The sequence below is a fragment of the Sorex fumeus genome, unplaced genomic scaffold (genome assembly GCF_029834395.1).
Source record: "Sorex fumeus unplaced genomic scaffold, SorFum_2.1 ptg000098l, whole genome shotgun sequence".
Classification (NCBI taxonomy): domain Eukaryota; kingdom Metazoa; phylum Chordata; class Mammalia; order Eulipotyphla; family Soricidae; genus Sorex; species Sorex fumeus.
Window position 1 is genome coordinate 1,581,947 of NW_026606155.1, and position 27,162 is coordinate 1,609,108.

Here is a 27,162-nt window from a genome sequence, read left to right on the forward strand (position 1 = left end):
CATACTGGAGACTGCCCTAATTTTTCTAAACAACCATGTCCAATGGCCATTTCTTCCTCGTATGCTCTGCCCTGGTCTTCCTGGTGCCCAATTTCTCATAGGGGCCACTGCTCTATTGAATGAATTTAATAGGCTGCCTGTCAGTTTTTGATAGGCTAAAAATTGAAGATTGTATGAATTGTTACAGCAGTGTTATGAATGCTTTTAGAATGGCAGTAATGTTTCCCCGTACATTACTCCAACTGAGATAGAAGTGGAAATGACTGCTTCAATTTTTAACCCTGGAAACAGTTTTTAACTCTCTTAACAAGCTTAACCATACATTTAAAATAATATTTTATGCTCTGATTTGGGAAAATTTTATAGGGCTTCTAGCTCACCACAGTCAAAGAGCCAATCGAACCACAAAACTCTGAAATTAAGTATTATCACTTCAAATCACTTAACTTCCCTTTAGTCGTCGATTTGCTCGAGCGGGCACCAGTAACATCTCCATTTGTCCCTGTCGCGTGCTAGTGTAGCCCAATGGCATCTGTTCGCTCCGGGAACATGAAGGGCCTCAAACCGATCGTTCATGATCTTGACGAAGAAGTCTGACCATCTGGTAGGTGGGTGGCCACGCGGTATTATATATATATATATAATATATGTATACATATATATAATGAGCACAGCAGTAGGGTGTTTGCCTTATATGCGGCCTCCCCTCTTGGAGAGCCCGGCAAGCTGCTGAGAGTATCTCGCCCGCACGGCAAAGCCTGGCAAGCTCCCCGTGACGTATTCATATGCCAAGCACAGTAACAACAAGTCTCACAATGGAGACGTTACTGGGCCCGCTCGAGCAAATCAATGAACAACGGGAGGACAGTGCTACAGTGCTACATATATATTATGGACTAAGTAAATATCAATTCTGATTTATAGTTCTGCAGGAATTATAAACTGAAATATCATAAAATGATCCTCTGTGTAAGTGTTTCATTTATTTTTTTTTTAATGAATCACCATGAGATAGTCACAGGCTTACGAACTTTCGTGATTAATTTCAATTATGCAACGGTCAAGTATCCATCCCTTCACCAGTGTCCATTCTCCACCACCAATGTTCCCAATATCCTTCCCGCCACACCTACCCCTTCCTACCCACTGCCTCTGTGGCAGGCACATTCCCTCTTACTCTCTCTCTCTCCCTTTGAGTGTTACAGTTAACTCAAGCATTTTAAAGTCAGATAGTAAGTTGTCTAATCACAGAAGTATAAGACTTGTCCTCAGGAAACAGTACCACAGTCACCACAGTCGGGGTCCTTGCTAGGCCTGCGCCTGACCGAGGTGTGGGTCCTAGCATGACACTGTCCCCTGGAGCATCACGGGGGAGCTGCCGTGAAGGCCTCAGAGCACCAGTGGGTGTGGCCTGGTGACTCCAGCACTACTGAGGTGGGTCCAGATAATCCACATTCTGGGCTAGCAGTGAATATGGCCAAACATTGAAACTGATTGGCCAAGAATCATCAGTGGGATTCCCGGACCTCCAGAACATTCCTTGGATGAAAGTTCTGGCGGGGGGTGGGGGGGGGGGGGGACAAAGAAAAGAACCTCTCTCTCAGAATTTTGTAAGTTGCTGTTCATTTTTATTGTAGACAATGTGAAGACAAGAACTGATTGAATAACTAAAAAGCACATGTGAGAATAGTGAGCGCCATCAGAATTAACTGAACGGCAAACATTTTTAGACTTCGGGGCTGGAGCAATAGCATAGAGGATAGGGCATTTGTCTTGCACGCGGCCAACCCGGGTTTGATTCCCAGCATCCCATATGGGCACTCGAGCACCTCCAGGACTCATTCCTGAGTGCAGAGCCAGGAGTAACCCCTGTGCACTGCCGGGTGTGACCCAAAAAGGAAAAAAAATATTTTAGATTTCTAGAATATAAATGTATATATTTATATTCTATTTATATAGACCTAGTACAAATTTATATAACTTTTATAAATACTGGGAGAGGGAGGGCAGAAACCATATTCATTAAAAGTTTCCACTCAATTTCGTAACTATTGTAAAATAATTACTAATGCTCGTCTATTTTTTTCTAAAACACAAATATACATAAAAAGGGGGGGAAACCCCACAGTTTCTCTTCAAGATGCTGTGGAATCAAAGAGCTTTTCATTTTGAGAGGCAAACCACAGAAAAGCAATTTGTCTCATCTGCTGATCTTCTCTCATTCCTGTGGGAGATTCCTCTTTCTCCTTCCTTTTATCTAAACCCGAAGACTAAATGATAGACTTTAATGCTGCTGAGGCCAGAAAGCAGGATCGATGCGGGCTGCTGAAGCCGCCGCCCCACCCCCACCACACACACACACACACACACACACACACATACACACACACACACACACACACATACCTAGTCTCTCATTAGAGGAGTGATTCCCCTTTCCAGCCCTGAGGGCTGCACAGGTAAGTAGTGTCACGCTATTATGTGGGACCAGGACCAGGACTAGAACCCATAGGGGGCCCTGGAACATCAAGTTCTGCATCTTGTGCCTGACTCTTGCTTTCTCGAAATCCTTGTCCTCTTCACAGAAACCAACCTCTAACTTAGCTCCAAAAACACAAGCTACAAAGAAGTCGGATACTTTTATTCTTGAGCTGCAAATCGAAGAAAAGGGTCACGCATATCATCTATTTTTGTGCTTCAGTTGCTTTCATACAATTCCATTTTATTTCTTGGTAAACTGTTTAAAAAAGTTATAATCTCAGACATCCTAGAAAACTCCCCGCAGAATATTCACTGAATCGTTTGAAGCCTAAATTTCTCAACTGCAAAACTAGAGTCAATGCAAATCTGTGGAGACATTGCATGAATGTGAAACGAAGTGCCCAAAATATTTAAGCAGTGCCTTGCCCACAGTCCACACAGTACTGCTGATCAGACACACGCACCATTCAGAAAGGTCTTAAGTAAAATTAAGCTTTTTTCATTCATAAACATCTCTATTTACACTCTAAACCGTGAAATATGAAATTGAGATCTGTAGCACTGTAGCACTGTTCTCCCATTGTTCATCGATTTGCTCAAGTGGGCACCAGTAACATTTCCATTGTGAGACTTGTTGTTACTGTTTTTGGCATATTGAATATGCCATGGGGCGCTTGCCAGGCTCTGCCGTGTGGGCGAGATACTCTCAGTATCTTGCCGGGCTCTCCAAGAGGGACAGAGGAATCGAACCCAGGTCATCTGCGTGCAAGGCAAACACCCTACCCACTGTACTATTAAGATATATTTTTAATTAACCTAAATTTATTATATATAAAATACTTCCAAAAGGAATCATGTTGGGAGAAACATGATACTTCTATTATTCCCATAAGTAAAAATAAATTCATTAAAAATAAAAGTAGAGGGGTTGGAGCAATAGCACGGCGGGTAGAGCATTTGCCTTGCACGCGGTCGACCTGGGTTCGATTCCCGGCATCCCATATGGTCCCCTGAGCACCATCAGGGGTGATTTCTGAGTACAGAACCAGAGTAACCCCTGTGCATCGTCAGGTGTGACCCAAAAAAAGCAAAATAAATAAATAAAAGTAGAGTGACAGTACAGCAAGTACACCATATGCCTTACATGCGGCCACAATCCAGGTTCAATCCTTTCAATCCCTGGCACTGCATTTGGGCCCCCAAATCCCACCAGGAGTGATCCCTGAGCACAAGATCAGGAGTAAGTCCTGAGCTCAGCCAAAACAAAAGTCCTCGCGTTATTCATTGATTTGCTCAAGCGGGCCCAGTAATGTCTCCATTTCGAGACTTGTTGTTACTGTGTTTGGCATATTGAATACGTCACAGGTACCTTGCCAGGCTTTGCCATGCAGGCGAGATACTCTCAGTATCTTGCTGGGCTCTCCAAGAGGGTCAGAGGAATAGAACCCGGCTCGGCCGGGCTGGCTGCGCGCAAGGCAAACGCCCTACCGCTGTGCTATCGCTCCAAAAAAACAAAAGAAATAAATAAAAGTAGAATCAATATTTTTAAGACTGTAAGAGTCGTAAACCATATCTACGATTTGAAATGATGAAATTTCTCTAGCACAGCGGTAGGGCGTTCGCCTTACACGCGGCCAACATGACCGACCCGAGTTCGATTCCTCCGCCCCTCTCGGAGAGCCCGGCAAGCTACCGAGAGTATTCGATATGCCAGACACAGTAACAGCAAAGTCTCCAATGGAGACGTTACTGGGCCCGCTCGAGCAATGTTTCTTTTATCCTCTCCCTCCTGTTTATCTTTCTTTCACACCCCCAAAAAAATATATTATAATGGAGTCACCCATGTAATACCGTATAATTATATCACTGCTATTATGCATCATTACTATTTTAAATTTTATAAGGAACCACCATATTTTAGATATTTATACTGACAAATTCTTTTACTTCTTCCTAACCAGATGTTCAGCGCAAATACTGAAATATAACATCTAAGATTTCAGTTTAATACATAGTGGGAAAGAATTAAAACATTAAAGACCAGAGGGAAAACTTTTTTATAAGATCTTCTAGGATTCAATCTTGTAACACATGTATATGATAACAACTATATTTAAGTGTCTGGGGCTGGAGCGATAGCACAGCGGTAGGGCGTTTGCCTGGCATGCAGCCAGCCTGGCCGAGCCGGGTTCGATTCTTCCGCCCCTCTCGGAGAGCTCAGCAAGCTACCGAGAGTATCTCGCCCGCGCGGCAAAGCCTGGCAAGCTAACCGTGATGTATTCGATATGCCAAACACAGTAACAAGTCTCAAAAATGGAGACGTTACTGGACCCGCTCGAGCAAACTGATGAACAACAGGAGGACAGTGTGTGACAGTGTAATTTAAGTGTTTACATATATATTGGGGTTTTAAATTGGAGATGATAATATTTCCTTTCTCAATTCTTATTCAAATTAAACCTTGAGAGGAAACCTAATTGCATTATCATACATTCCCCACTGTGTAAAAAACTTAGGAATTGTATGGCTTAACTCTCAGTTCTGAACCTGTTTCAATCATTCTATTTTCAGTCAACACATTTACTGCCAAGGTCACAAAAAGGGTTAATAGATTAGTGAGATCTGCGGTCAGAGAGATAGTACACCAGGTAAAAAGCTAGCCTTGTTTTTTTTGCCTTGGTCTATCAGGGTTCCATCCCCAGCATCCCAAATGTCTCCTGATCACCACCTGGAGTGATCCCTGAGTGCAAAGCCAAGAGTAAGCGCTGAGCACTGTAGGTTGAAATCCAAAAACCAATTTAAATAAATTATTAGTGAAATTTGACATGAGACCAGCAAAACTCCCATCATCACTATCTGATTTTCTCAATGGCAAAAGGCAAGTTCCTTTTTTTTTTCTTTTTGGGTCACACCTGGTGATGCTCAAGGGTTACTTCCGGCTCTGTACTCAGGAATTACTCTTAGCAGTACTTGGGGACTCGAGGGACCATATGAGATGGGAAAAATCAAACCTGGGTCAACCGCCTACAAGACCAAACAGTCTACCCGCTGTACTCTAGCCCCAAGGTGAGTTCTTTGAAAAATTGCTTAGACTCTGTTATAAACACAATAAGAACTTTTCAGAACAATTAACTTCTTGTGCAATCTATTTATATTAGTACCTTTAAATTCTCTAGAACTCCATTATTCCTGGGAGCTTAGTAAATGTTTATTTTAAACTACTTTTTTTGTGGATTTAATAAATTTAACCAAGATACCCTAAACCACCAACTGCCCCCCTGGCGCCGTGTAATCCCATCAACAGCCAAGACCCAGAGACTATAAAACCCAGCTCCCGAAAGAGAACAGCGCAGAGTCTCCTGCCCCCACGCCTGGCTGTCCTCGCCGGGGCCACTTGGAGGGCAGCGGGTTGAGTTTCCCTCCCCGCCCCGACCAGGGCTCCGGCAGCCAAAGACCTCCAGAACCAGCCACAACCATGCTGAGACCACTCTCCACATGCATGAAGGTACCGGCAGAGGAACAAAGGCATGCAGGTCCCGGGGCTGAGATCTCCAAGCCTGCTTGGATCAGGGCTGAGCATCCTCCACCCAGATCCTCCATCTTCCAGTAAGCGGGGGTCACACCCACCAACTGCCCCTCCTCCCCACCCCCCATCCCCCCACCCCCTGCGCCGTGTAATCCCATCAACGGCCAAGACCCAGAGACTATAAAACCCAGCTCCCGGAAAAGCATGGCCGCATTTGCGGCTGTGCGACATCTTATTATCTCATTCTTACTTTGGACAACCTGGCAGGCTACCGAATGTAACCTGCCCACACGGCAGAGTCTGGCAAACTCCCCGTGGCGTACCCATATGCTAAATACCAGTAACGATGATGGGTTTCATTCTCCTAAGTAGCACAGCGGTAGGGCGTTTGCCTTGCGCACAGCCAACATGGCCGACCCGAGTTCGATTCCTCCACCCCTCTCGGAGAGCCCGGCAAGCTACCAAGAGTATCTCGCCCGCAGGGCAGAGCCTGGCAAGCTCCCCGTGATATATTCGATATGCCAAACACAGTAACAAAAAAGTCTCCAATGGAGACGTTACTGGGCCCGCTCGAGCAAATCGATGAACAACGGGAGGATAGTGATACAGATAAAACCCTGAAAGAGCCTTGAATGTGGCACCTTTTAGAATCTCAGGGCTAGGACGAAGGAGACGTTACTGGTGCCTTCTCGAGGCAATCGACAAACAACGGGATGATGGTGATCGTGATCGTGACCCCAAACCAGGAGTCATGTAGATGCTCAACCCAGAAATCTGAAAGCCATTCCTCACCAACCCATCATCTAGTGAATCTCAGACATAGCCGCTCTCTCCACTGTCCTTGTTCACTTAATCACTTAAATCACTTAACTTCCCGTTAGTCATCGATTTGCTCGAGCGGGCGCCAGTAACGTCTCCATTTGTCCCTGTCGCGTGCTAGTGTAGCCCAATGGCATCTCTTCGCTCCGGGAACATGGAGGGCCTCAAACCGATCGTTCATGACCTTGACAAAGAAGTCTGACCATCTGGTAGGTGGGCGGCCACGCGGTCTCTTGACATCCCGTGGAATCCAATCAGTAACAGCTCTAGTCCAACGGTCGTCTTTAAATCTCATTACGTGACCAGCCCATCTGATTTTCGACACCTTGGCAAATGAGACAGCGTCCCTGATCCTTGATCGTCGACGGATGTCAGAACTCCGGATTCGTTCTCTCATTTGAGTGAAACGTCAGGTGAATGAGACCAGTTGTAGTTACTGGTTTTGGCATATCGAATACACAGCGGATAGCTTGCCAGGCTCTTCCGTGCGGGCGGAATACTCTCGGTAGCTTGCCAGTCTTTCCTTGTTAGCTGCCCTAATCCACAGGAGCACCAAGCTTCTCAGAAGGAGCACTGCCACTTCCTGACATCTCACTCTTATCTACCTTCTGCACACTACCAAAACGTACGTGGCACTTCGTGGCTTTCCACTGCCCTGGGAAAGCGACACAGTTCTTGAAAGCTCTGACAATCACCATGCTTCCAACCCCTTTTCAAGCCAAACTCCACCCCGGCCCACTGGGTTCCAACGATACTGGCAATTGGCAAACACTGTGCCACTTCAACCACCCATTCCTGACACTTGGGAGGACTGCTTCCTCCAGTCCCTTTAATGTTCAGTTCTTTTGCCTCCTCTCCTCTCCATGGACATCAGCTTCCCCCGACACATAATCCTTTTCCTTATGTTCACTCACTCATTTTGATATCTGCTTCCCAGTCTGAACTCTGACTTCCGTAAGATCAGCACTCTGTTTTATTCTATGTTCTCTGTGCCTAGAATAGCACCTGGCATATGGTTTATTCAACAAATTAATGAACAAACTGAGAAAGCAACTATTATTAATGAGATCAGCTCACTTTGAGATCCAAGATTGCTTTTATATAAAATTAAGAAATGATGGCCAAGAAAAGAGTGAAGAAAGTAGATATGTGAAACTTTTATTGAGCTGTATCACTTAAAGTAACCACTCACAGAAGCAAAGCAAAACTCACAAAGTTCTAACCATGAGCGCCAGTAAGCCCTGACAGTATCAGAATATAATGATGTTAAGATGGTTTGCATTATGTTCCCCAGATGAATGCAATCTTTCTATGTCTATCCCTCTCTTTCTGACTCATTTCACTTAACATGATACTTTCCATGTAGTACCACTTGTGTGTAAATTTTATGACTTCATCTTTTCTAACAGCTACATAGTACTCCATTGTGTAGATGTTCCAAAGTTTCTTTAACCAGTCATCGTTCTCAGGCACTCAGGTTTTTTCTAGATTCTGGCTATTGTAAACAGTGCTGCAATGCAACTGTACCTCATGGTGTTTCACTAATAAAAATTAAATTTAAAAAAGATGGTTTGCATATAAACTTAAGACTTACTATTTGAAATCAGGTTTTTTCCATGCTTAACTGCCTACATTATGTTTTAAAACAGCTATAAAATTCATTACACTAATTCCATAAAGTCTTTAACATTTGCTTACTTTTCAGCATTTTTATATAAAATCAAAATCATACAATTAAATTTACTCTCTGGTGCTTGTTCTTTAATAGTCTTCTATTTATTAGGCCTTTCTGACACAGAATCTAATCTGGAACTAACTTTAATATTTTTAGTATAAAAATATTGTATAAACATTGTATATTGTATTGTATAAATTTTAGTATAAAGTAAACAAGTCCTAAATAAATAGCTCCTTGCCAACTAGCGAAAGAAATATATGAGATCATTAATAAATCATTCATCAACAAGTAAACACTTAATAGATTTCATTATTTTAGTCTCTTTATATCTATTAGCTAATCCTATTATGTATTAATTTTAATTACCTTAGGAGTATGTTAAAATCCTGTTTTCTATAAGTCAGTTATCTGGTTTCATCAGATACATTTGATTCTCTGTATAAATATATCTCATATATAAGTATAAAATATTCTTTATACATTTCATGAAATTAAGATCTACAGAGCTATTTACTTGACTTCATTGTGAATGCACTATAGAAAATGGAATATTTTTCAAAAAGCATTTAGAGACTTCTAAAGGTCACTAAAGTCCATGCTTTGTCTCTTATTCTCATTTTATGGAATTCTGGACAATCATGCTCTCTGTCGACCAGAATAAGCCTGCTCAACACTGAATTTTTAATAACATGCTCAATATTTTCAGTTTGCCCTCTCACTCACTGCAGTACTAACTCCTTAGTCCAGGGTGCCTACTTTTCCTTCATTCTTGTTTTACCGGCACGGCCACTTTCAGGCATTATGCTTACAAGCTTAAGTCCGTTAATATTATTAAAGTTGAACAGAAATTTAAAGCTGAGCTGTGGATTCTTAATTGCATTAAAATTATGGCACGATTCTGAGAAAGAGAGAAATGAAAAAGAGAAGGTTGATTCACTTTTGAATTATGTCCTAAACTGAAAATAAACATCTTTATAATCCTTCATTGTAACCAGGAAAAGGAAAAGAAAAGAAAAATCTCTCATATCACTTGCACAAATATATCAACATGAAGTATCAGAGAGATTTACAGCAGATAAGGAGATTGCCTTGTACGTGGCCAACCCAGGTTCAATCCCCATCACCCCATATTGCCCCCCCCCCGCCAAGCTCCACTAGGAGTGATCCCTGAGCACAGACCTCAGGAGTAAACCATGTGCAGCACCTGGTTTTGTCTAAAACACAAAATTTTAGGTATCACTGAAAAAAAATATTGTATTGGGGCTGAAGAGATGGTACCGAGGGAAAGGCAGCTTCCTTGCACATGGTCAACCCTGGTTTGATTCCCCAGCACATATGGTCCTCCAGTACCATCAGGAGTGATCCCTGGCACAGAAGCAAGTCCTGAGGACTGTCAGGTATGTCCCCACAAAACAAAGAAAGAAGAAAAGCAATCACGTTGTCTGCACAGAATGTGAGTATCTTATATAAGTAATACAGTATATCCCAGATTTAAAAAAAAAATCACAATAACTGGAACCATATATCCCTGAAATTAAAGTCTAATGCTGCAATATTATACTTGAAAAGACAGATAAATATCAAAAAGTGACAAGCAAAAAGTAAAGCAAACTGACTGTGCAGGGTACACTATCAGCAAACATAATCCCCATTCACGTGCAAACTCCTTGCTCTGGTTAGTAATCAGGTTCCCTGTGGATATGTAAATCATTATTTGCTCACTAGAGTTCTTACTAGGAAAGTACTTTGCACATTGGCAGGAATAGGCACAAAATATTATTAAATATGTAATGTTACGCATCAATAATAGATATTAAATAGGGGAAATATCCTCCTTAAATAATTTACTCAAAACAGGAAAACTAATTATCTAGTAATTTAGGAAGCAGAATAAATTTAGAACTAAAATGATGAAGGCCACAATCCAGTCTTTATACCAATTTAATTTAATTATCAGTATTGTAGAAATACTATGAGTATAAATTGAAATCAACAAAACACTTAAATTAGATAGCTGTGACTCTATAGAATAATTGGGACTTTTTTGAGCTACTGAGGAGCCCACTTTGTTTAAATGTCTCCACTGATAAAATGAGACATTTAATGTAAAAACTTTTCATTGTAATTGTTTAATTTAATCATTTAATTGTAAAAACTTTTTACAATTCACAGTCTAGATTTCTCCATTTCCAGCAGCTTATTTCACTAAATGTTTTCATTGTAATTCAAAATATGTATCACAATATTTCCTCCACTGAGTGCTTAAATACAAAAGATTAGCCATCAAAAGCTCTAAATTTTTTTTTCTGATAACAATCTGCTACTGAAATTCATGGTAGATGCAAACCTTTATTTACAACTTACTCTGACTTTTGGCAAGACTCTCCGCAGTGTCTCAGTGGGATTCTGTCGCATCAAAACTGGAAGATTTGCAATAACACTCGTTCCTTGGATATCTTGACCAGCACTGGCAGAGAAATCAAAAATTTTAATTTATTATTTTTGTTTTAATTTGGAGCTACACCCAGCGATTCTCAGGGCTTACCCTAGGCTCTGCACTCAGGAATCACTCCTAGCAGTGCTTGGGGGACCATATGGGATGCCGGGAACTGAACTCGTTGGCAACATGCAAGGCAAGTGCCTTAAACACTGTACTGTCACTCCGGCCCCCAAATCAAAATTGTTTAACGTGTTATTATGAACTAAATTTCTAGTTTATAATCATTAATTTGAAAATAATAGGACCAAAGTGACAGTACAGTGGGTAGGCCACTTGTCTTGCAGGTGGCCAACCTGGGTTCAATCCCCAGCATCCCGTATGGCACCCCAAGCCCCACCAGGAGTAATCCCTGAACAAAGAGCCAGGAGAAAACCCTGAGCACCCTAGGGTGACCCATAAGCAACAGAAAAACTTTCGATGATAAACACTTCACCTTAGAAAAATTTTAAACTTTAAGCAAATCATTTAGGTATGAAAATAAGATCAGAATTGAAATTTCATTATGTAAATCTTACAAGAAAGTTTAATCATTATGTTTATGCTAAAAGGCTTTATTCTACATAAAAAAAAATGTAAGTGTAATTTGGGGAGTCTTTTTTTTCCCCACATTTTGGGATTCTTGTTAAATACTTAAACACCATTCTTATCAGTTTCCTGTTAACCTATCAGTTTGCTTTTTCAAACTGAATTATGACAAACTATTAATCAGGATCAACAACAGAGACAGACAGCAACAAGATCAAAAACGGAATCATAGGACTTTCTTTTGGTTCAAGGAAAGTATCCTTTGCACTAGATTGGTTCTATCAGTCATTCTTTCAGTACTGGTGAAAATGCAAACTGGTTAGAGAGATGATACCTGATTTCAAAACTTGTTAAAGTGCTCTAGTAAACTAGACACTGTGGCTCTGGCACAAAGACAGATTTTATAGATGAAGAAATAAGAACAGAATGTCCAGGGTTGGAAACACAGCAAAGCGGGTAGGGCGTTTGCTTTGCAAGTGGCCAAACTGGATTCAGTCCTAGGCCCTCTCAAGTTGAGATAATCCCCTGAGCCTGCCGCTCAGGGAGTGATTCCTAAAGTGAACCATACCAGGTGTGGCCCCCAAATCAAATAAATCAACAGTAACTAAATAGAATATGCAGAAAGTGGGAAGCCAAACAGGGTCACCACAATGTGACCAGAACTCAAGGAGCAAATGGTCATTTTTTTCCCAACAAATATTGTTGGAATAAACGCACAACTATATGCAAAATATGATATATTTCCAAGCTAAAATGCACTGGCCTCCCGTTGTTCATCAATTTGCTCAAGCAGACCCAGTAACATCTCCATCATGAGACTTGTTGTTACTGTGTTTGGCATATCAAATATGTCACGAAGAGCTTGCCAGGCATTGCCGTGCGGGTGAGATACTCTCGGAAGCTTGCCGGGCTCTCCGAGAGGGGTGGAGGAATCGAACCAGGCTCCACCGGGCCAGCAGCGTGCAAGGCAAACGCCCTACCGCTGCATAAGGTATTATCAATTATAATTATAATATCACAATATGGGCTGGAGAGATAGCACAGTGGGTAGGGCATTTGCCTTGCACGCAGCCAACATAGTCGACCCAAGTTTAATTTTCCTCTGCCCCACTCCAAGAGTCCAGCAAGCTACGGAGAGTATCTCGTCCGCACGGCAAAGCCTTGCAAGCTACCCATGATGTATTTGATATGCCAAACACAGTAATAAGTTTCACAATGGAGACGTTACTGGGCCCGCTTGAGCAAAATCAATGAACAACGGGAGGACAGTGCTACAGTGACAGTGCTATTATCACAATATTATCAATTTTAATTACCAATATTATGGAGGGTAACTTAGGGACAAATTAGTCACCTTGGGTACAGCAAATGTACTTTACATAAGAAATAAGATGCATAATTTATAAATTAACAAAATTAAACACTGTCTTTCAAAAACATTGTTTCAAACTAAAGGGGTAAGAGAGATGGTCCAGCAGGTAGGGTACTTGCCTTGTATAAGGCTAACCTGGGTTTGATTCCCAGCACCACATACGGTTCTCCCAAGCCTCACTAGGAGTGATTCCTGAGCACAAAAATAAAAAGGCAAGCCACAGACTGGCATAAAATATGGACCATAATTATCTATGCAACAAAAACTTACACCTAGAGCGTGTAAAAAAATCAAGCTAAAAAATAATAATATTCAACATAAAATAGATGCAAGATTTTAAAAATGCACCACATAAAATATACAAGTGGCAAATAAGCATATGAAAAATATGTTCAACAAAATTAATCATTGAGTAAATTCAAATTACAACCGTAACAATACTACACATCCATTCACGTAACTAAATTTTATGCATATGATATTTTGGCTTTGGGGGCGTATTTAGCAATGCTCAGGGCTTACTCTGGGCTCTACTACTGGCAGTGCTTGGAGGATCATATGGGATGATGGGGATCAAACCCAGACCAGTCACATGCCAAGCAAGGGCCTTATCTTCTGTACTATCTCTCCAGCCCTAAATTATTAAGGCTGAACTACAAAATGACATCAAAGATAATAGCACTGTAGCAACTGTAGCAATATCCTCCCATTGTTCATCGCTTTACTCGAGCGGGCACCAGTAACATCTCCATTGTGGGACTTGTTGTTACTGTTTTTGGCATATCCAATACACCACGGGGAGTTTGCCAGGCTCTGCTGTGCGGGAGGATACTCTCAGTAACTTGTCGGGCTCTCCAAGAGGAATGAAGGAATCAAACCCGGGTCAGTTGTGTGTAAGGCAAACGCCCTGCCCGCTGTGCTATTGCTCCAGCCCATCATGATAATAGGAGTATAAAATATTACAACCTCTTTGGAAGTTTGACAATATCTTCAAAGGTTACTCACAAAATTATCAAACCACCTAGACATTTTTCACTGCTAGATATTTATTTTTTTATAAGTGATTTATTTATCCATTAATATTAGTAACTTGCTTGTCTTTTAAAACACAGAGAAAATTATGTACCAAGCAAAATGTTATAGGTGATCATAAAATACAAATATTATACTGGAACACTGATCATACTTGACTTGTCTGAGTCTACTATTAGGAAAATAGTAGCATATGATTTCTGTGACTTCCAATAAATCCTTATTGAGATATAAACGTAAAATAAGATATTAGCCTATTTTCAAGGTTGTACAGTTATAAAAATCATATGGGTTGAGTCATAGCACAGTGGGTAGGGCATTTGCCTTGCATGTGGCTGACCCGGCTGACCCAGGTTTGATTCCTCTGCCCCTCTCAGAGAGCCCAGCAGGCTATGGAGAGTATCTCACCTGCACGGCGAAGCCTGGAAAGCTCCCCATGACGTATTCAACAGGCCAAACACAGTAACAAGTGTCACAATGGAGACATTACTGGGCCCGCTCGAGCAAATAGATGAACAACAGGAGGACAGTGACAGTGAAATATCATCTATATCTATATCTATATATATCAAATACACATATACAACCATGCATATGCTATATGCATGTATGCACAGAAATGCTTGAACACAAGTGATCATCCGAGCTTTTTAATTTTGTAATAGAAGAAAAGTGGAAACAACTCAAATACTCAGAAACAGATGGACTGACAATTAGACAGACCTGTCCACACAGTGGAATCCTAGCGATATATAGGAATGAACAACTGACACACGGAACAGCATGGGTGAATTAACAGAATAGCATGCTGAATGAAAGAAGGTATAATTAAAAGTATCCATATTACTATGGTTCCACTTGTATGACATTATAGAGAACGCAAACTGAACTATGGTGACAGAAAGTAGATCAGCTGCTTCCTGAGGATGAAGAGGAAAAATGAAGTTGAGATTATGAAGGAACACAGTAACACTTTGGGCAATCATGCTTATTTTCTACATCATAGAGGAGGGTTTTTTTTTGGGGGGGGGGAGCGCATGTCAAAAATCATAATATTATCAGGCCTGAGTGATAGTACAGTGGATAGAGCACTTGCCTTGTTCACTGCCAACCCAGGTTCTATCACTGGCACCACATATGATCCCCCGAGACCCACCAGGAGTGATCCCTAAGTACAGAGCTAGGAGCAAACTCTGAAAAATGCCTCTGCTCAGGGCTTACTCCTGACTCCTTGTACTCAGGGATCATTTTCGGTGGGGTTCTGGAGATCATATGGGGTGCTGGGGATCAAACCTGGGTATACAACATGCAAGGCTAGTGCCTCACTCACTGTACTATTGTTCTGGTGCCCAGTTTTTAAAAAAATTGAGTTTAAAACTTTCAATTATCTTTTTGTTTTAAAATAATGTTAAAAGGATTTGATAGAAAATGGTATATTAGAAATGTATATATATTTATCTATCTATATATATAAACTTTTAATAAGAGTCCATAAAGAAGAAAGCTAAAGTAAGGAAGCATCTAAAAATATGCAGCCACACGACATCATATGTCATTCATAACCAGCAATAGAAAACAAATTGTCTACTGTTGCCTTTTCAGCTGGTTTTTATAGTCTCTGAGTCTTGGCCATTGATGTTGATGGGTCCAAATTCCAGTAGGCGGGGGTCACACCCACCAACTGGCCCCTGGCACCATGTAAACCCATCAACGGCCAAGACTCAGAGACTATAAAAACCAGCTCCCGGAAGAGATCAGTGCAGTCTCTTGCCCCCGCACCTGGCTGTCCTCGCCGGGACCCCGGGGAGCGGGTTGAGCTTTCCTCCTGGCCCCGACCAGGGCTCCGGCAGCCAAAGACCTCCAGGACCAGTCACCACCATGCTGAGACCACTCTCCGCACACATGAAGGTACTGGCAGAGGGACAAAGCCATGCGGGTTCCGGGGCCGAGATCTCCAAGCCTACTCGGATTGGGGCTGAGCATCCTCCACCCAGATCCTCCAAATTCCAGTAGGTGGGGGTCACACCCACCAACTGGCCCCCTGGCGCCGTGTAATCCCATCAACGGCCAAGACTCGGAGACTATAAAAACCAGCTTCCGGAATTGCGTGGCCGCATTTGCATTTGCGGCCACGCGACATCTTATTATGACATCTTATTATCTCATTCCTATTTTCGACAAACTGGCAGGCTACCGAATGTAGCCTGCCCACACGGCAGAGTCTGGCAAACTCCCCGTGGCGTACCCAATATGCCAAATACCAGTAACAATGATGGGTCTCATTGTCCTAAAGAGCCTTGAATATAATCTCAGGGCTAGGATGAAGGAGACGTTACTGGGGCCTGCTCGAGGCAATCGACGAATAACAGGATGATTTGTGATTTGTGATTTTGCCTTTTCAGCAGATCTGAGTGTTGGGGTAAAGTCTCAAACAGTAATGGTGGGTCTGGTGTCAAAATATTGAATGTGATCAAAGTAGAGAGAGAGTAATGTGGAAATCATCTGCCCCACAGGTAGGGGGAGGGAGTGGAGGGGGGTATACTGGGGTTTTGGGGAGTGCAGAATGGGCACTGGTGAAGGTATGAGTGTTTCATTGTATGACCGGGATTTAGACCCGAAAGCTTTGTAACAGGTCTCACGGTGATTGAATAAATAAAATTATTTTAAAAAATGAATAAATAAATAAATAAATAAAAATATGCATTAGGGAGATAGTGCAAGTGAACAGACCACAGCTTAGAACTTAGAAAGTCCAGAATTCAATGTCTGCACCTCATCCAACCAGCAAGCATCGCCAGTCCAGACACCATGGCCCTGCCCCATGCACAGAACCAGGTTAGGTACAGTCAGTTATCACCAGGACAAGCATTACCAGAAGTGCCCCCTGCCAACACTGTCAAGGACAACTATCATAAAAATAAAACAATAAAAAATAAGACAAACCCCCACAACAATGATAAAAACAAGCCCAACAAAAAAAAATGAGGAGAGAAGATGAACTCACATTTCTTCAACTACAACAAAAACAGTCAACAGGCACATTAAAAAGTAAGAAGTATTCGTGAGGGGGTTGGAGAGATAGTATAGTGGGTGGGCATCTGTTTTGTATGTGGCTAACCAGGGTTTGATTCCCCAGAGCCCACCAGGAGTGATCCATGAGCACTGAGCCAGGAGTAAGTCCTGAGCACTGCCAGATATAGCCCAAAAGACAAAGTGTTCCTCATCATGATTATGAGGGAAATGCAAATCAAAAAGACAATGAGATATCACCTCATACCAGGAAGAATTATCTGTATGAGAAAGAGAAGAAATACAGTGGAAAATAACCTCTCATTCACTGCTGTGGTGGGCTGACATTCCCAAACAATGGATGGAGAAATGAGAGAGCCAAGAGATGCCCAAGAGGTGAGATCAGAACAATGGTGGTAGGTCTTGAGCACTTGAGTTTTTTTTGTTTTGTTTTTTTGGGGTTTGTTTGGGTTTTTTTTTTTATTAGTGAAACACCATGAGGTACAGTTGTAGACTTACAAATTTTTGTGCATGGGTTTCAGTTATGCAATGATCAAGTACCCATCCCTCCACCAGTGCCCATTCTCCACCACTGTGGGTCCTAGTATCCCTCCCACCCCCCAGACTCCCCATCCCACCCTGCCTCTGTGGCAGGGCATTCCCTTTTGTACTCTCTCTCCTTTTGGGTGTTGTGGTTTGCAAGAGAGGCATTGAGTGGCAATCATGTGAGTACTTGAGTTTTTCTTTGTTTTGTTTTTGTGCCACACCTGGCAGTGCTCAGTGGTTATTCTTGGCTCTGCACCCAGGAATCACACCCGACGGACTTGGGGGCCATACGGGAGGCAGAGGATCAAACCCCGGCTCGTCACATACAAGACAAAGGCCCTACCTGCTATACTGTGGCTCCCACTCCACTGAGCACTTGGGGGTGATGGGGCGATGGGGCGCAGTCACTTTATACATCAAAGCCATAAACGTTCACATTATATAGTACTATACTTCCTATAATACAATTTAAAAAACAGTTTTAAAAGACATCCTTAATCCTATTGTTTAGAGAAAAGACAGAGAAGGAAAGAAATCAAGGCGGAAGGAGGGGAAATGGAGGGAGAGAACGAACAAGAAGTAATGAGTTAACAGGCTACCAGTGACATGAGTGAGGGATAAAGCCATTTACCCAATACACAGACACAACAGAACTGAAAACATGAGATCAAAGCAGCAACCACTGAAACTCTGTGATGTGCCTGCCAACTTGATAGTGGGGGCTGGAGAGGGGATTGGGATGGGGACGACGGAATCTCTGAACACTGGTTGAGGGAAGTTGACACTGGTGGAGGGATTGGTGTTGAATTATCATATGCCTAAAACTCAACTAACAGTAACTTTGTAAATCATGCATGACTCTTTTAATTTAAAAAAAAATGTTTTTAATGTCCACAAAACAGAAAAAAAAAGACATTCATGACTTGTTAAACCTGACAACAGGGGCTGGAGTGACAGCACAGCAGGTAGGGCGTTTGCCTTGCATGCAGCCGACCCACGTTCAACTCCCAGCATCCCATATGGTCCCGGGGGCACCGCCAGGAGTAATTCCTGAGTGCAGAGCCACAATTAACCCCTGAGCATCGCCAGGGGGTGTGACCCAAAAAGCAGGGTTAGGGAGGGACCTGACAACATGGTTCTCTTCCTAATAATAGTGTTAAAAAGCATGTGGGGAAGAACATTACCAGAGATAGAACATCATGCCATCTACTTAAATATACACGAAGGGGGAAAAAAAAGAATGAAGATGAGTGAGCTGCAGAGATAGTACAGTAAGCAAGGCATTTGCCTTGCACGCAGCAGAACCAGCACTGCCTATAGTCCCTCATGCCCCGCCCAGAGTAACCCCAGAACAGAGTCAGTAGTAAGCCCTAAGCACTGGTGTGTGGCCCAGAACAAACAAACAGCTCTGAACTCTCAGCCTACAGGGGCCAGCTCAAGCTAATAGACTCTCAGTTCCTCCTGCAGGTCAGAGCACCAAAAGACAAAGGCAAAGTCTCCTGAGCAGGCAGTGCTGATGCAGCAAAAAGACAATTTCCCTCCCCTCAGAAATATAAGGATAGGACTGCACCATGGCTTAGAAGCTGGCCTCACATGCTAGGGGAAAAGGCAGCTCAGAGAAGGGACCACTTGGTATGGGAGATGCGTGCTGAAAGTAGACTATAACCCAAACACGATGGCTATTCAATACCTCTATTGCAAACCACAATACCCATAATGAGAGAGAGAGGGGGCGGGGAGCAAAACAGAATGCCCCGCCACAGAGGCGGAGTGGGGTGGAGGGATGGGGTAGGGGTGGTGGGAGGGATGCTGGGATCATTGGTGGTGGAGAATGGGGACAGGTGAAGAGATGGGTACTCCATCATTGTATGACTGAAATGTAAGCTTGAAAGTTTGTAAGTCTGTAACTGTACCTCACAGTGATTCATTAAAAAAAATTATAATAAAAAAAATTTAGAACATGTTAAAGCTTTAAAAACCAAAAAAAAAAAAAAAACAGATGACTGGTTAAAGAAACTTTACATCTACACAATGGAATACCATGCAGCTGTTAAAAAAGATGAAGTCATGAAATTTGCATATAAGTGGATCAACACGGAAAGTATCATGTTAAATGAAATTAGTCAGAAAGAGAGGGACAGACTTAAAAAGAATGCACTCATCTGTGGAATATAAAGTAACAGAATAGGAGACTAACACCCAAGGAGAGCAGAGATAAGTACCAGGAAGTTTGCTCCACGGCTTAGAAGCCGGCCTCACATGCTGGGGGGAAAGGCAGCTAAGATAGAGAAGGGACTACCAAGTAAAGGGTGTTTAGAGGGCCCGCCCAGGATGGGAGATGCGTGCCAAAAGTAGACTACAGACCGTACAGGATGGCCATTCAATACTTGCATTGCAGACCTCAACACCCTAAAGGAGAGAGAGAATAAAAAGGAATGTGCTGCCACAGAGGCAGGGGAGGGGGGGCAGGTAGGGGTACTGGGGGTGGATGGGAGAGATATTGGGAACATTGGTGATAGAGAATGGATACTGGTGTAGAGTTGGGTACTTCATCACTGTATGACTGAAATGTAAGCACGAAAATGTGTAAGTGTATAACTGTACCTCATGGTGATTCATTTCACGATCACGATCATCTTGTTGTTCGTCGATTGCCTCGAGCAGGCCCCAGTAACGTTTCCTTTGTCCTAGCCCTGAGTTTTTAAAAAGTGTCATATTCAAGGCTCTTTCAGGGTTGGAGAATGAGACCCATCATTGTTACTGGTATTTGGCATATTGGGTATGCCACGGGGAGTTTGCCAGACTCTGCCGTGTGGGCAGGTTACATTCGGAAGCCTGCCAGGTTGTCCAAAGGAAGAATGAGATAATAAGATGTCACGCGGCCGCAAATGCTCAGCCCCGATCTGAGGATCCCAGGCCTGCTTGGATCGGGGCTGAACATCCTCCACCCAGATCCTCCACCTTCCAGTAGGCAGGGGTCACACCCACCAACTGGCCCCCTGGCGCCGCGTAATCCCATCAACAGCCAAGACCCAGAGACTATAAAACCCAGCTCCCGGAAGAGAACAGCACAGAGTCTCCTGCCCCCTGGCTGTCCTCATCGGGGCCCCTTGGAGGGGAGCGGGTTGAGTTTCCTCCCCGCACCAACAGAGCTCCAGCAGCCGAAGACCTCCAGAACCAGCCACCACCATGCTGAGACCACACGCATGAAGGTACGGGCAAAGGAACAAAGGTATGCGGGTCCCAGGGCTGAGATCTCCACGCCTGCTCGGTGATTCATTAAAAAATAAAAAATTTAAAAACAAATAAATAAATGAATTTAATAAACCTCTTTTAAAAAAAGAAATATAAGAAGGATAAAAATTATACCAACCATCTTCTCAGACCATGATGCACTGAAAACAGAAGTTAATCACCAACGGAAATGAAGAAACAACTAAATTACCTGGAAATTGAACTTCTCACTACTGAACAACCAGTGGATCCAAGAGGAAATCAAAAGACTCTCGGAAACCCATGAGAATGAGGACATGAGTTGCCAGAACTTGTGGGACACAGCAAAAGCAGTGCTAAGAGGAAAGTTCAAAGCTCTGTAAGAGGTCATCAGGAAGGGCCCACATAAATAACTTGACTTTACAACTTAAGAAACTGGAAAATCACCAACAAAAGCCCAAAGCAGGCAGAAGGAAGATAATAACAAAACTCAGAGCAGAAATTAATGAACTGGAATCCCGCCCAAAAAAGCAATGCAAAAAATCAATGAAACGAAGACTTATGTCTTTGAACATATAAACAAGATCGATAAACCACTTACAAGACTCACAAAGAATGCAAGAGCCCAAGTAAACCCAGACAGAGGTGAAATGGGGACATTACAACAGAAACCACAGAAAGTCAAAGCATAGTCAGAGATTACTTTTAGAAGCTTTATGCCATTAAATGAGAGAACCTAGAAGAACTGAATAAACTTTTGGACTCCGATAACCTCCCAAGGCAGAACCAAGAAGGTATGGAGTACCTGAACAGATCTAACACGAAATCAAATGATGATCAAAACTGATTAAAAGGCCCTCCCGTTGATCGTCGATTTGCTCGAGCGGGCCCAGTAACGTCTCCATTGGAGACTTTGTTGTTACTGTGTCTGGCATATCGAATACTCTCGGTAGCTTGCCGGGCTCTCCGAGAGGGGCGGAGGAATCGAACTCGGGTCGGCCATGTTGGCCGCTTGTAAGGCGAACGCCCTACCGCTGTGCTATTGCTCCAGCCCTGATTAAAATGGTGGGAAATGTACACTGGTGAAGAGACGAGTGTTGGAACACTGTATGACTAAAATCCAATCATGAACAACTTTGTAACTGTGTGTCCAATGTTGACTCACTTAAAAAAAATGAAAAGAAAAAAATTTTTAAAAAAGTCTACCCAAAACAAAAACCCAGACCCAGTTGGATTCACTAATAAGTTCTTTCAAACCTTTAAAGAAGCCCCACTGCCAATCTTTTTCAGCCTCCTCCAGGAAATCGAAGAAAGAGGAACACTCCCAAAAGTTTTTATGTAGCAAACATTACCCTAATACCAAAAGCAGATGGACATCACCTAAAAAAGGAGAATTACAGACCGATGTCCCTAATGAACAAAGATGCAAAGATCTTTAGCAAAATATTGGCAAACAGAACCCAACAACTCATCAACAAGATCACACGCCTTGACCAAGTAGGATTCATCCCATGAATACAAGAATGGTTTAATGTTCATAAGTCAATCAACATAATACACCATATCAATAATGTTCATAAGTCAATCAACATAATACACCATATCAATAAAAGTCACTGTCACTGTCACTGTCCTCCCGTTGTTCGTCGATTTGCTCGAGCGGGCCCAGTAACGTCTCCATCATGAGACTTGTTGTTACTGTGTTTGGCATATCGAGTATGTCACGGGGAGCTTGCCAGGCTCTGCCGTGCGGGCGAGATACTCTCGGTAGCTTGCCGGGCTCTCCAAGGGGGGCGGAGGAATCGAACTCGGGTCGGCCATGTTGGCTGCGTGCAAGGCAAACGCCCTACCACTGTGCTATCGCTCCAGCCCATCAATAAAAGTAAAAATAAAATTCCTATCAATAGATGGAGAGAAAGCTTTTGACAAGATCTGGCACCTATGATAAAAGCTCTCAATACAAATGGGAGTTGAAGGGCCTTTCCTCAACACGGTCAAAGTTGTCTACCACAGCCCATAACAAACACTATACTCAATGGGAAAAAACGAAAAGCCTTCCCTCTAAGATCAGGCAAGGGTGGCATATTTACCCACTCTTACCATATCTATTCAATATAATACTGGAAGTACCTGCCATAACAATTAGGCAAGAAAAAAATATTAAGGACAGCCAGATAAGAAAGGAAGCAGGTCAAGCACTCACTATTTGTGGATGACATAATACTATATTTAGAAAATTCTAAAGACTCTACAAAAAAAGCTCCTTGAAACAATAGATTTGTATAGTAAATTGGCAGGCTACAAAATTGACACACGAAAGTCTATGGTTTTCCTTTATGCAAATAACAAAAGGGAAAAGAAAGATATTTTTAAAAATCCCATTCATAATTGTTCCTCAGAAAATCAAGTGCCTCAAAATCAGCTTAACTCAAGAGATGAAAGATCTATACAAAGAAAACTACAGAACTCTACTTCAAGAAATAAAAACAGACACATTGCTGCATTGCTGCATTGCTGCATTGCCCTCCCGTTGTTTGTCGATTTGCTCGAGCGGGCCCAGTAACATCTCCATTGGAGACTTTGTTGTTACTATGTTTGGCATATCGAATACGTCACGGGGAGCTTGCCAGGCTCTGCCGTGCGGGCGAGATATTCTCGGTAGCTTGCCGGGCTCTCTGAGAGGGGCGGAGGAATCGAACTCGGGTCGGTCATGTTGGCTGTGTGCAAGGCAAACACCCTACCACTGTGCTATCACTCCAGCCCAAAAACAGACACAAGAAAATGGAAATACATCCTCTGCATATGATTTGGAAGAACTGATATCATCAAAATGGCAATACTCCCCAAAGCACTGTTCAGATTCCGTGCAGTCCCTGTAATGATATCCATGACATTTTTCAAATAAATAGATCAAACACTTCTGAATTCATAGGAATAAATACCACAACACACACATACACACACACACACACACACAGCAAATCTTTGGAAGAAAAGGATGGGAGGCACCACTTAACCCAATTTCAAACTTTACTACAAAGTGGTAGTAATTAAATAGCATGGTACTGGAATGACAACATATAAAACATAAATTCAAAGGATCATCAGAGATTATTTTGAGAAACTTTATGCCATGAAACTAGAAAACCTAGAAAAAAAATGGCTAAATTTTTGGAATTTGATAACCTTTCAAGGCTGAACAGATCTATCACTTTTAAGGAAATCAAAATATTTAAATATATAAATTTATTTAACATAAATACAATGTGTTTATATATTCAACACAATTATATATTTTATTTAATATAAAGGATAGGAGTATAATCCCTTTTGGTACAGATCCTCAGATCAATGGAATAGAGCTGAACATCCTAACACAAACCCTCAGGCATCTGATCATCTGACCTTTGATAAAGGAGCAAAAAATATAAAGAGGAGCAAGGAAAGCCTCTTCAACAGTGGCTCTGGAAAAACTGGTCAGCTACATGCAAAAAAAGTGAACTCTGACATCTTTCTAATGCCATGCACAAAAGTCAATCCAAATGGATTAAAAACCTCGACATCAGGCCTGAATTCATAAGGTACACAGAGGAAAACATGGGATACACCAAGGATCCAAAAACAAAATGGGGAACAGGCATTGCACCCCTGTGTCCCTTTTAGCACTTTCCACAGTAGACCAAATCTAGAAACAATCCAAGAGTCCAAGAATAGATGACTGGATAAAGAAACTATGGTATGCAGATACGAAGGAATATTACTTGGCCCTGTAAAAGATAAAGTCATGCAATTTTCTGCTGCATGAAGGGACCTAGAGAGTATCATTCTGAGTGAAGTTAGTCAGAAGGAGAGGGATCAACACAGAATGATCTCTTTCATATGTGGGATATAAGGAAACATAATGGGAGAATAACAAATGCCCGAAGACAAAGGAAATAAAGAACATGGAACTGGTATTCAGTAGGAAACATGCCACCTGAGGGGACTGGGGAAGAGAACAGGGAGGGGGCAGCGACTGTTGTGGAGGGAAGATTAATCAAGAGGAGGAGGTGGTGCTGAACATGGTCAAGTGTTATGCATGAAACTCTAACAACAGTATTGTAAATCACGGTGCACTAGGTTGGATCATTTAAAAAGTGCCCTCCTAGAGGCAGACTGGTAGCTGGGAGGCAAATGGGGAGAGAGAGGGAAGTCGGTGGAGGGAACTTGAAACAACGGATGCCTGAAACTCAATAATGGATAAATCTAATCTCATGGTGACTAAATATTTTAATTAAAATAAAATTTAAAAAAACAAAAAAAGGAAGGAGATGAGTTTGGGAGAAGTTCGTGTATAGGACAAAATAAATATTGAGAAGGATGAACGTGAGTACCGTGATTGAGCTTGCACATTAGGGATTTCTTGGCACTGAGGCCCCGCTTTTTCTCTCTTTGGTCATATGAGTGAAAAACAAACTAAAGACTCTGACAGAAATCTAAAGAATTGAAAGCAATCTGTGTAGGTTTAAGTCAACATTATAAAATTCATTTTACTGCCATATCAGGTATGTGTAATTTTTTTTTCCTTTTGGGTCACACCCGGCGATGCACAAGGGTTACTCCTGGCTCTGCACTCAGGAATTACCCCTAGCAGTGCTCGGGGTACCATATGGGATGCTGGGAATTGAACCCGGGTTGGCCGCGGGCAAGGCAAACACCCTACCTGCTGTGCTATCACTCCAGACCCGAGGTGTGTGTAATTTTAACAAGCTTAATAAAAATACTTTTTGCCTAAAGTTCATATCCTAAACTTGCCCTGAAACTCCCAAGGAACAATCACCACATAAGCGGCTCTGTTAGCCCCGACTACAAACCCTTGCGAGAGGCACCGATTTCACTCAGAAAACGTGAAAAACACCACCCCACCCAGCACACCTCATTCTAACTAAAAAGAACTGGGCTAATCATCTCAGCTGGCTGCTCAACAAACAGGAAGGAGAGAATGATGAGTCAAGTGAATTTAGGACAGTTATCTGTTCAGCTCCAGATTAATGTTGCTAATTATTTCATTCCCCTCAGGAGATGAAAATCGGGACTGAGTGCAGATCCTGGTCCACGGGATCCTCTCTGCTCCTTCAAAAGTCTTTCAAACGTCTTTTAGAGTCACATCTCAAACTACTCAATCCCCCAGGCAGTCTTCTGCTGTAATAAAAAGGTTGGCAGTCCTCCTGGTTATCTCCCCATCACTTGATCACTTGATACCCCGTTATTTATCGATTTACTCGAGCGGGTGCCAGTAACGTCTCCATTCATCCCTGTTGCGTGCTAGCATAGCCCAATGGCATCTGTTCGTTCTAGGAACATGCAGAGCCTCAAACCGATCATTCAGGGTCTTGACAAAGAAGTCTGACCATCTTGTAGGTGGGCGTCCACAAACCCTCTTCTTTCTATCTTTCTATGCTACATCTAATTTTTGGCCCCCTCACATTCTAAATCCTCAAGTCCTTCTGATTCTCCAGTGCTTAATATTCCTCCCTCTGCAGTTTTATTTCTTCCTCCAGCCTGAGCATCCCCATTACTTTAATTTATACTCTAACACTTTCACCTGGCTTCTTCTGTTCTCCTCCCACAGAAACGCTAAGGAAAACAGTCAGTAATGGACCACATGCCAAGGCATGATGCTGATAAGCACCAAACTTGCAGTCACATTATCAAGCTCCCAAAATTATCCCATGTGGTAGATTAGGTCTCATTGTTAGCTCTACCTTATAGATGAGGTAGTTGGAACTCAAAAAGATGAGAGTGTCTGCCCAAGGTTACCTAGCCCACGAAATTCCAAAACCCATGCACTAACCACTGCACCGCACTGCCTCTCTTCCAACCTGTGCACACAACCAATTCCAAACCCTTTCATCTGCATTATCCACCCCATTCCTGCTCCTAAGCTATGTAGTATAGAAAAAAAATGTTTAACTATGATGCTTAGTGTATTTAAAATATATAAAATTTTGGGGGCTGGAGCAATAGCACAGAGGGTAGGGCGTTTGCCTTTCATGCGGCTGACCCGGGTTCAGTTCCCAGCATCCCATATGTACCCCTGAGCACCGTCAGGGGTAATTCCTGAGTGCAGAGCCAGGAGTAACCCCTGTGCATTGCCGGGTGTGACCCAAAAAGCAAAAAAAAATAAAAAATAAAATAAAATCTATAAAATTTCAAAAGAGCCGGTTCTCAAGGACACTAGAAGGAAATGAAATGAAAAACCAATTTGTGGGAAATCAAGAAGAGGACGAGATACAGCTTACAGACTCAAGCAATTTCCCAGACGTCTGAAGCCTCTATAAGTAAGGCTCTCTGTGCTGTTACATAAAACCCACAAAGAAAGGTTAACTACCAAAGACAGTAGAAACAAGGGCCAGGAGGACGGGTCCACGCTTGGAAGCCCGTCTTGTACAAGTTGGGGTGGGAGGAGTTAGGATAGAGAA

General features: G+C 42.5%; 1 protein-coding gene across 2 annotated transcripts in view; it reads right to left on the minus strand.

Annotated features, from left to right (window-relative positions):
• The window catches only part of PPP4R4 (protein phosphatase 4 regulatory subunit 4), a 121,646-nt gene that overhangs the window by 76,843 nt on the left and 17,641 nt on the right, over positions 1 to 27,162 (minus strand). For both annotated transcript variants that reach the window (XM_056133127.1, XM_056133128.1), the window contains one exon: positions 10,869 to 10,971. In XM_056133127.1, coding sequence (XP_055989102.1) covers positions 10,869 to 10,971 — 103 coding nt within the window. The remainder of the gene's footprint in view (positions 1 to 10,868; positions 10,972 to 27,162) is intronic.